Source organism: Telopea speciosissima, chromosome 9, assembly GCF_018873765.1.
Source record: "Telopea speciosissima isolate NSW1024214 ecotype Mountain lineage chromosome 9, Tspe_v1, whole genome shotgun sequence".
NCBI classification, from domain to species: domain Eukaryota; kingdom Viridiplantae; phylum Streptophyta; class Magnoliopsida; order Proteales; family Proteaceae; genus Telopea; species Telopea speciosissima.
The window spans coordinates 14,222,577-14,234,070 of record NC_057924.1 but is presented as its reverse complement, the minus strand read 5'-3'; the positions used below and the strand labels follow the sequence as shown (position 1 = coordinate 14,234,070).

General features: G+C 38.8%; 1 protein-coding gene across 2 annotated transcripts in view; it reads right to left on the bottom strand.

Moving 5' to 3' along the window:
- Nucleotides 1–8,283: 8,283 nt before the first annotated feature.
- Nucleotides 8,284–11,494, bottom strand: part of LOC122638917 (putative ubiquitin-conjugating enzyme E2 38) — a 39,259-nt gene continuing 36,048 nt past the window's right edge. For both annotated transcript variants that reach the window (XM_043831766.1, XM_043831767.1), the window contains exons 3-8: nucleotides 11,349–11,483; nucleotides 10,802–11,239; nucleotides 10,618–10,681; nucleotides 10,078–10,217; nucleotides 9,681–9,992; nucleotides 8,284–8,810 (exon numbers count right to left, since the gene is read on the bottom strand). In XM_043831766.1, the coding sequence (XP_043687701.1) occupies nucleotides 8,529–8,810; nucleotides 9,681–9,992; nucleotides 10,078–10,217; nucleotides 10,618–10,681; nucleotides 10,802–11,239; nucleotides 11,349–11,483 (1,371 nt within the window). In that variant the 3' untranslated portion in view covers nucleotides 8,284–8,528. The remainder of the gene's footprint in view (nucleotides 8,811–9,680; nucleotides 9,993–10,077; nucleotides 10,218–10,617; nucleotides 10,682–10,801; nucleotides 11,240–11,348; nucleotides 11,484–11,494) is intronic.

The following is an 11,494-nucleotide window of genomic DNA, read 5'->3' as shown; positions in this document are numbered from 1 at the left end:
CAATTATTTTCACTTTGTCTATATTGGGTTAAAACTAAGGGTATCAAAATCAAACCGAAACCGTTTATCGGAATTGAATCGAGCCATTTACAGCGAAACCGTGAAACTGTTTATTAAATGATTCGATTTTGGTTTTGAAAGTTGGGACCGTTTAGTTAAACGGTTTAAATCGAAACAAATATTTGCAATATGTAATGGCAATAATTAACCATCAGTGGCTTAATATAATAGGTTGTTGCCAAATTTGAAAACAATGAGAGTCAAACATGTATTGGTAGAAGTGTATATGTGAAATTTGTAATAAAATAATTGCGTTGAATTCATTCAAATACATTAGTATAATAATATTCAATGTTTCTATGAATATTTTGGCTTTTCTACAAATTAGAATCATATCATTTTCAATGTGGCTTGTTGAGTACATCCAACAAGCATTAAATTCTATGTAAAACAGGTCGTTTAGGAACCAAGTATCTAAAATTGTGACGAAAATCATTTAGAGTTGATAAACCGAAACCGTTTAGTAAATGAATTTGGTTTCAATAAGTGAAACCGTTTAATAACGGTTCGGTTCTAGTTTCACCTAAAAATCCTTTCACCGAACCAATTACACCGAAATTGAATCATTTAACACCGAAATTTGTAACATTTAAACGATTATGTCTACTAAATGGAATCAGTGATAAATTTTCTACGGGAGGCGGTTCTTTGAGCACACAACAACACACCAATGAGGAGCTACAAAATAGTATCGCACAGTGAAGGGCAACAAGATCATTTAATGTGAAAAAAAATATATAGACAAATGTGCTTGTATACCCTGCCCCAACAGCTTAGAAAACGTTTTCCCATTTTTATGTTACCTGTAGACTCTATTCTTGTACTTGTGCATTACATGCAAAGATAGGGATTCCATGAGCAATTGGATGAAAGAAGTAGTTATTGTGTAGTTATTGTAATGAGAGTAATTATGAGCTCGGATTATGTCCAAATGAGCTTGGATCAGGTCCCAAGGACGATATGTATCATCGAACTTAATCCGGACTCAGTAATTATGGAGTAGCATATTATGGTGAGTTATAATATATTGGGTAATTATTATAGTGGATATATGAGAATTGTTGGTTATGGTGGGTTATCATGTGCACAGTGCGTAGTGTAAATGTGGTTAGTTGTAACACATAATTTGAGTCTTATGTAAACTCTTATTCAAATATGGACAACAAATGGAAACATATGAAATAAATTTTATAGCAAAGACTCCTAACTCTTCTTACCTCTTTTCTATCTCTTTTTCATTTTCTCTTTAATCTCTAAAATATTCACCAGTCCACGGGGTGTAAGAGACAGGGAACATGACTGAGATTTGCTCCAAACTCCTCCACGAGATCAGACACATATCATCTGGTATTAGTGCTAAGCATAGTCAATGAGTAACTTTTTCAACAAATCGACACTCAAGTTAGCAATATCACTGCCACTTGAAAACAAATGCATAGCGAATGCATAATATGCTCCAATCCTTTAAAATAGGGTTTGGCAACCTTGTAGAGTCTGTTGAACAATCCCGGATATAATGGAAGTTTTCTGGTGTTCCTCCCCAGTCAAATTAGGTGAAACTTAACATTGACGGTTGTTCTCTGATAACTAATGTAAAGCAGGCGCGAGTGGTATTTTCAGGGACTTTCAGGCTAAAGTGATTTATGCCTTCAGGGAGTTCTTAAGTGTGCAGACAAATTTTGAGCCAGAGGTTTCAACGTTGAAGAGTGGATTGGAAATTGTTAGATAGCACAGCTACTTGCGTCTATGGGTGGAGTGTGACTCAACTGCGGTGGTTGTCTTAGCTTCTTGTCAAGTTGTCTTTTGGTTTGCATGGCAGCAATGGTCCTCCCTTCAGTCCTTCCTCTGTAGGATTGAATGGAAAATTACTCACTGCTTTCATGAAGACAACCCAATTGCTGATTTTTTGGTAAAATCAACGGCCAAGTTTGAGATTAGCTCCTCTATTTCCACCTAGCCTTCGTCAGTTAATTATGATCTAATGATGGATGCACAAGAAAGAGTGAGATATCGAATTGTCTAATTTTTATCATTTATTTTTGTCTCTCTCTATTGTTTACTAGTTTGGTCTCTCCAGCTGATGCCAATGTCGTAGGTGTGAGAGTCCTCCTTTGCGTCTTCTGGTGTGGTTGTTTCTGGCTTGGTCCAGTGATGTCTGTATCTCATTCTTTTTTTTCTCTTTGGTGGAGGGGTTTTATTGAGGTGAAAATGTTGAGGTAAAGTTACTTTTTCTGTGAATAATAACCAAAATCCCACCAATTTTGTGGGACTTTGGATAGGCTAGGGGTGGGATTTTGAAGTACCAATTCAGTAGACAAAATAATTAATGATGTTCCCTAAGGCCCCGTTTGTTTAGAGGGGAGGGTGGGGTGAGATTGTTGGGAAGATGAAATCCAGGGATAGAAATGTTGAGGTAAAATAACTTTTCCCACCAAAGTCCAATGGTTGGACTTTAGATAACAAATGGGTGGAATTTTGAAATGCCACATCAGCACACAAAGCAAATAATGATCTTCCCTCAACTTTTGTAAGTTTACCATCCCAAATTAACCAAACAAGGTTGGGGTGGGATTTTGGAGTGTCACATCAGCATTTTCCCACCTCAATTCTCCCATCCCACCAAAGTCCCCTCTAAATAAACGAGGCCTTAACTTTTGTAAGTTCAACCAATCCAAGATAACCAAACAAGATTGGGGTGGACTTTGAAGTGCCACATCAGTATTTTTCCACCCCACCTAAGTCCCCTCTAAACAAATGAGGCCTTAATGAATTGAGCAAAAGAAAATTTATGTATCATAATACTATATGACATCCACTTTGTCTATATAGGCTTTTTTTTATATAGAAAAAGAAAACCTAATATTTAAAACAGAGATAACATGTCCAATACCATTATTGTCACTTTATCTATATTGGGTTGAAACTAAGGATGTCAAAATCAAACCGAAATCGTTTACCAAAATCGAATCGACCTGTTTACACCGAAACCGTGAAACTGTTTATTAAATGATTCGATTTTGGTTTTGAAAGTTGGGACCGTTTAGTTAAACGGTTTAAACCAAATCATTTAAACCGAAACAAATATTAGTAATATGTAATGGTAATAATTAACCATCAGTGCCTTAATATAATAGTTTGTTGCTAAATTTGAAAACAATGAGAGTCAAACATGGATTGCTAGAAGTGTATATGTGAAATTTGTAATAAAATAATTGGGTTGAATTCATGCAAATACATTAGTATAATAGTATTCAATGTTTCTATGAATATTTTGGTTTTTCTATAAATTAGAATCATATCCTTTTCAATGTGGCTTGTTGAGTACATCCAACAAGCATTACATTCAGTGTAAAACAGGCAAACCGTTTACGAGCCAAGTATCTAAAATCGTGACAAAAACCATTTAGGGCCAATAAATCGAAACTGTTTAGTAAATAGTTTTGGTTTCAATAAGTGAAACCGTTTAATAAATGATTTGGTTATAGTTTCACCTAGAAATCCTTGCACCGAACCGAATTGAACTAATTACACCAAAATTGAACCGTTTAACACCCTTAGTTGAAACATTACCAATGCTATGAGTTTAGAGTCATTTGTAAAATTTAAACGATTGTGTCTACCAAATAGAATCAGTGATAAATTTTTTATGGGAGACTGGTCTTTGAGCAAACAACAACACACCAATGAGGAGCAATAAAATAGTATCACACATTGAAGGGCAACAAGATCATTTAATGTGAAAAAAGGGATATAGACAAATGTTCTTGTATACCCTGCCCCAATAGCTTAGAAAACGTTTTCCCATTCTTATGTTACCTTTAGACTCTAATCTTGTACTTGTGTGTTACGTGCAAAGATAGGGATTCCATGAGCAATTGGGTGAAAGAAGTAGTTGTTGTGTAGTTATTGTAATGGGAGTAATTATGAGTTCGGATTATGTCCAAATGAGCTTGGATCAGGTCCCAAGGACGATACGTGTCATCGAACTTAATCCGAACTCAGTAATTATGGAGTATTATATTATGGTGAGTTATAGTATATTAAGTAATTCTTGTAGTGGATACATGGGAGTTGTTGGTTATGGTGGGTTACCATATGCGTAGTGTAAAAGTGGTTGGGTGTAACACATAATTTGAGTCTTATGTAAACTCTTATTCAAATATAGACAACAAATGGAAACATATAAAGTAAATTTTATAGCAAAGACTCTTAACTCTTCTTACCTCTTTTCTATCTCTTTCTTATTTCTTTTATATTTTCTCTTTAATCTCTAATATTCACCATTCCACGGGGCGTAAGAGGCCGAGAACATAACCGAGATTTGCTCCAAACTCCTCCACAAGATTAGACACATATCATCTAGTATCAGAGCCAAGCATGGCCGATGAGCAACGTTTTCAACAAATCGACACTTAAGTTAGCAATATCACCGCCAGTTGAAAACAAATGCTCAGCAAATGCATAATATGTTCCAATCCTTCAAAATAAGATTTGGCAACCTTGTAGAGTTTGTTGAACAATCCCGGATATATGGAAGTTGTATGATGTTCCTCCCCAGTCAAATTAGATGAAATTTAACATTGACGGTTGTTCTCTGGTAACCCATGTAAAGCAGGCGCGAGTGGTATTTTCAGAGACACTCAGGCTAAAGTGGTTTATGCCTTCAAGGAGTTCCTGGGGGTGAAGAAAAATTTTGAGCTAGAGGTTTCAATGTTTATGAGTGGACTGGAAATTGCTAGATAGCATGGCTACTTGTGTCTGTGGGTAGAGTGTGACTCAACTGCGGTGGTTGTCTTAGCTTCTTGTCAAGTTGTCTTTTGGTTTGCATGGTAGCGATGGTCTTTCCTTCAGTCCTTCCTCTCTCGGATTGAATGAAAAATTAATCACTGCTTTCGTGAAGCCAACCTAATTGTAAATTTCTTGACAAAATCAACGGCCAAGTTCGAGATTAGCTCCTCTATTTCCACCTAGCCTTCGTCAGTTAATCATGATCTAATGATGGATGCGTAAGAAAGAGCGAGATATCAAATCACCTCATTTTTATCATTTATTTTTGTCTGTCTCTGTAGTTTGCTAGTTTGGTCTCTCCTGCTGATGCCAATGTTGTAGGTGGGAGAGTCCTCCTTTGCATCTTCTGGTGTGGTTGTTTCTGGCTCGGTCCAGTGATGTCTGTATCTCATTCTTCTTCTTTTTTCCCTTTGTTAATATAAATGATCTTTTAGCAAAAAAAAAATATGTTGAATAATCATTGGAAGAGTATTTTATTAAGCAGAATGGTTACGAATGACTTCTCGAAATTGACACTCATGGAGGACTAACTATGCCTATGTTGCAAAGCTAGATTTTCCACTACATAATGATATAATACATTCAAACAACTATGAGGTTCATGATGTTGTATTTAACAATTTTATAGACAAGAACAACGTGACTTATAAATATAACTTCATTTCCCCGATGGCCCATCATCCAAAATGACTTGTGACGTGACTTATTCAAAAGCAATGGAGATTGTTACCAAATAAAAAAAACATTAGAAATTGGATGAAAGGCTGCAAATCTGCTCAAGGTGTTTGAAGGTATAGAGTGCATTTTTAGAGTTCTCTATAGTTATTTAAGATATGGGGAAAAAAGCGCTACCTAGTTGTATATCTCTTATGCCTACACACAGGAGCGTGCGAAAGTACCGCCCACCTACCCATGAAATAAAAAATCATATCTATATTGATGCCCTTGTGTGTACTCTCATTGGCCCCCGTGCAGGCGCTACAAGATCAAACGTTGATCTCTTGTCCTTGAGATTAGGGATAAAAACTAAGCACGTTGTCGTGCTGCCCAATCATCTACCTCCCCCTACCCGCATTTCCCTCTTGTGAAATGACGTCCATGGGCAGGCCTGTCCCGCCCTTCCATTGGTGGACGCCGCTAGCTTGCAACAAGTGGGTGACGTGCCCTACCCATGCCCCTTAGCTAATTACCAATAATGTTTCTTTGTTGTTATTCCTAGAGTAGCCAATGGTAGGGCTGTCAATGGACCAGATTGGGTTGGCTTTTTTTAAATCCCAACCCAACCCTAAGGTCTCTTAACTTAGTTCAGGCCCAACCTAGTCGAACCTTGATTAGACCGGGCTAGGCCGGGTTGGCCTTGATTGACCCGGCAGCCGTTATACATTGCCATTCCTATGGTATACGTAGGATACGCTAAGGATGAAAGCCAACCCTCCATTATCTCTTAAGCAGGGTTTAAAAAAACCTTACCTTTCCCTCCGCTCGACCTTCTCTTTAAGAGTGCCTTAGCTCTCTTTCCTCACCTTTAGATACGGTTAGCTAATAGACCTCTAACCTTTAAAGTAATGGACTACTAGGATAGCTGCTCTTATCGCTAGACTAACCAAAGATAAGAACCATAACCGTTGTACTGAGAGTTTTATTGGTGGTCCTACTCCCCGTTCGCTGGAATACCAGTCATTTTTTTCTTTTTCAACTGAACATAGAAATGAGATGTATCGGAGAAAAGGCTAACACATTTCCTCTCGGTAGGACTGCCATGCTGCTGAGCAGCCCATCTTTTCAATAAAGGGGGTCGCTCTCTATCCTAACGTAGGTAGTTGTAGTATATGTTTAGGGGATCCGACTCCTCTACTTCCAAGGTGGGCAGTACTTCCGTGCGCCCAGCTTTGCCCAGCATACAAGGCGGGCGGAAAGTACCGCCTTACCCCCGCTCGGGCAGGGGCAAGGCGGTACTTTCTGCTGCCTTGTATGTGGGGCAAAGCTGGGCGCATGGAAGTACAACCCGCCTTGAAAGTAGAGAAGTCTCTTCCATGTTTAGGCCTACGCACTGACTTCTTTTTGAAAAAGAAGATGGGACGACTTTTCGTTGCAAGACGGCAAAAGGTGTCCCCCAAAAAGACCTTTCTCACTGAGGCTTTGCTTGGGCTCGGGCTCGGGCTCTCCGGGCTTTTTTGACACCACTGGCCAATGGTGGACTAGAGATGTAAATGGATCTTGATAATCCAAATTCGACTCGGATTGGCATCCGATTATTCAGATTTTTATTTATTTATTTTTATGAAAATCAAGAAAAATTAAGAAAAAATACAAAGTTTGACACATCAACACCCACCTCAAAGTTCCATCTATTCTTCCTCATTTTCTTCTTAAAGAAGCTGAGTAAGCCTTACCAGATCATTGTCACAACATTTAAGAGTAAAGTTCTCAAAGTTATTAAAACCAAAATAAATATCAAGCGGTGTGACACAGTGTGTAGCACATCATTCGACAGCCTGCAATGCTTGGGCACCCAACCCAACACTGATAGGGTGTTGGGCTACGTGCCCAAGCATTGCAGCACATTGGATGTGCACTACACATTGTGTCTCGCTACAGAGGACCCAAGTCCTTTTAAATCACTCCAATGGCCACACCAGATCTTTAGTTTTTGGGACTAATGCAGACAGCTTCTCAGAGCCCATCCATGCTTCTTTTGACCGGTATCCCATCTTCTCACCTGTTGCAATCCCTTGATTTTAGACCTCTGGCTTCTGCCTCGACCTCATCCTCTGCCATACCATTCTCAAATCTCACAAAGGTAAACTGTTTTTGAAACATTATAAGAGTTGCCCATTCAGCCTCCTTTGTAAAAAGGCATCAAAACAGCCAGTGAAACAGATCACTGAGGCTACATTTGATTGCAAAGGAAATTAATTCCCCTTGAAACCAAACGAAGCCTGAAGAATTCAACACGGATATAATATCATGGGTTTTCATACTATTAATGAAAATCTGAGGATCCAGATCATACTTTGAAGTCTTATTATGGTAACATGGAGACAAACATAGTACATTGATCCAACGAGAAACCCTTTTCAGAACATCAATTGGATTTGGTTTAACCCCTTGAAAAAGAATTTGATTACTACTTCAGATACCTTTTGATAATTAGATATAAGGGAAAAAAAGATCTCCACTTGGGAGTGTTTCCTACTCTCCAATGGGTGAGCACACATGGGAATCTACCCAAGGGGCAGAGGCGTTATCTCATGGTGCCCTGTGAGAGGGCACAGGAAACAGTCACACCACCAAGTAGAGATCACTTGCCCTAAGATATAATTACCAAAATATAGATGTATCGGCTGTACTAATATATGCAAATCATGAAACCCTCCCACCCACAGGCTTCATGTTGGAGATGCCAATATACACAGGCGGCATATGAACATTAAATGTGCATCATGCCATCAACCCAATAACATCCATCCTACCATCACATAGAAATAATGATATAGACAATTCAATCCCATGCCATACCTATACATCTATTTACAAACTACAACTACAGCCTTTATGTTCAAAAAGCTACCTAAATTCCAGAAGGTGTTTTTTTAGCCTACAAAACAGGTCTGTGTTAGCCTCAATGTCAGCCTCAATCCACCTTGATCATTTGATCTCACAAGCCCATTACTTATTTCTTAGAACTCATCAAGCACATCTTCCTCCTCCCTAGTTTGCTTGGGTGCTAAATGCGTACATCCCTTCGCGCCAATTTCTGTAAATTTTGTAAACAGCAAGTTCGAAATATCATATACTTTCTTCTTAAAAGTTTTGGAGCTGCTCTTGTCACCCTCTTCAACCTTCTGGACTCCTCCTTTAACAACACAACCTACCTCAGCACCCTCCATATATGCCTTACAGGCCTCCAGAATATCGTTTGCACGCTTATAAAAATGCCCTATCACAAAATCTTCAAAGTTCTACAATCCAAAACCAATAATTCAAATAATCAACAAAGAAAAATGTGTTAGTGCCCCCAAAATAAGAGAGACAAATGAGTGGTAACAAAAATGAAAATAGTATTATATGCCAATAAAATAAAAGTGTGATGTGTATGCTTGTGGAGAACATGAATGTACATGTGTGTGTGCATGCACATTCACAGGTTCAAGGAAAAGACGGCTACATTCCCACATGCAAGGACTTAGGTATTGAATTCAGAGATTGGAGCAATCCTGAGTTTAACTCGGCTAATACAGCCGATATTTGCCCCATCCACGAGGGAAGACTGGTATCATGCAGTTTCAGCAAGACCAAGGCACTCAGCCGATATGATACCGATACCCAAATCCACACTCACATGGCACTCTTCTGATTCACCAGAGCACCAAATTACTATAGTTCAATGAAAGCCTAGTTTCCAACTAAACTAGGCCAAACTAACTTGATACCAGCTGGAAACCATGGTGGGACTTGAAATATTGTACTGTGGAACTTTTGTGCTAGGGGAAGTCCTGACAACACAAACAATTCAGAGTGCCACACCTAGAGGCTTAAATTCAGCAATTTGAACAACCTTGTTAACAGTTACGTAAAGGGAGATGAATCCATCAGCCTACCAAGAGCATGCAGGTTACTAGATGGAGTCATACCCAGGGTTGAAGTTTCTCATTAGTAGTTGATGAAAATCCTGTCTCCCTACTTGCCTTGGGCCAAAAAGCCACTCATAACCCCCACAAACACCAACACAACCCCCCCCCCCCAAAAAAAAAAAAGAAAAGAAGAAAAGATGAAAGAAGAAACAAAATAAAATAAAAAAAAGGTTGAGAGGGATAGTTGCACAATCCTACCTTGGGTGGCCTGTTTAACGAGTAAAGCATTGTCCTACAGGATAAGATAAACGTTTCTTCATTGTATTTCCGAGAAAGCATTTCACCGCTCGGCTGCCCACGGCTTCTTTCATATCCAGGCTCATTAAAGTAGGGTTCGTCATTCAGGACCAAAGCTTGGATGGACACCAAGACTTGTAACATGGTTGATTTGCCAGGGATCCACTTCTGGTTTGCGTCACCAGTCCAAGTATTCAAAAGACTCAGACAGACATACCCAGAATGGTACAAGTTTGGGTTCAGTCGAAGCCCTCCAGAATGGTAGTGCACTTGCTGGCAGAAGGAATACCAAAGTCTTAAGAGTATTACAATCTATTACAAAATCTATTAAATAATCACAATATAATCAAGCACATACCGGTGGAACATTAGGATAATTTGGAGGAAAGAAAACATCAAAGAAGAAAAGACCATCATGATAGGGAGTGCCAGCAGCTCCAACAATGACAGCCCTCAATAGATCCATCCTCTCTTCATAGACTCTCACAAATATAGTATCTGTAAGCATTAAAATGAGGCAAGAAAGCAAAGAAATGAGTTGACAAAAATCCACCAAAATTTACTATTAAAGTACCTTAAAAGCAGCAAGAAGTAGTTGTTCTGACAATAACGGTCACATAGACGTGGCAGAGGTAGCTAATTATCAATATTATGTCCAAGGGTTTCATATTCTCACTATTATAAGTTTCACATTTATTACCACAATTACAAGCAAGTTTCAGATCCTCCTAAAATAAGCAATGTAGGTAAGGTCAAAACCCAAGTACTTTGACCAAAACTGGAAGAATCCAACAGGGGTGAGTGTGGAAAATAAATAAATATCAGAACTGATGGTGCCATTCATCTAGAAAATGCCACTGCAATAACATGTCTTGAATATTACCATATAAGAACTCACCAGGTAAGCCTGTTTCCATGATCTTCCACTCCTCCTGAATTGTCTTCGCCCAAGTTTTTGATGGCTGTCAAAGCAAAAGCAAAATTAGAAGAGAAAAAGAATACTTTATAGAACATTTTTTTCTGGGAGAGAGAGAGAGAGACCTCCATTTATAAAACTGACTCACCTTAGTTTGTGAAGAAACCTTAGTTTGTGAAGAATCTCCCTTAACATAAAAATGGTCTGAATAATCTTCAATAGAATCAAATTGTTTAAAAACCTTATACTTCTTTAGGACTTCATCGTCCACTTCATCTACCTCTGCCAGTTCCACTTCACAGCAAGAACTTGATGACTGGCTGTGGACTGGTGAACTGCTTGTACCAGCTCTTGTCTTTTGACTTTCAGAAGAGTCCAGCAACCAAGGAATGGATGCCTCGACACCTGGAGGGATGTCCATTGCATCGAATTGGGCTTGAAGGGACATAGCATAATCAAAATCTGGAGAATCATCATCGTCTTCTTCAAGATACAACGGATCCTGTGGATCTGGCTCAAGATTATCTAGAGGGTACTGAGGAAGATCATTCATCAGCTCAAAATCTCTTGAACTAGGACCCACCAAATCATTGGCCAAAGCATACTGTCAAACCAAGCAGAGGATGTTAAATCAAATGAGCATAAGGAACATGGTGAGCTGTGAGCAAAGGAAAACAATCATCAATAGCCCAGGGAGAAAGCTGATTATGTACCTTCACTTGTTGCCAACTGTAGTCATACCCATTTTCTGTTGCCTTTCCCTTGCCAACTGTGTTAGTTGTCTCATCAATTAACATAATTCCAAGATCATCATCTCCATCAATTTCAATGATGTCATCAGGAACAACCTACGAAGAAA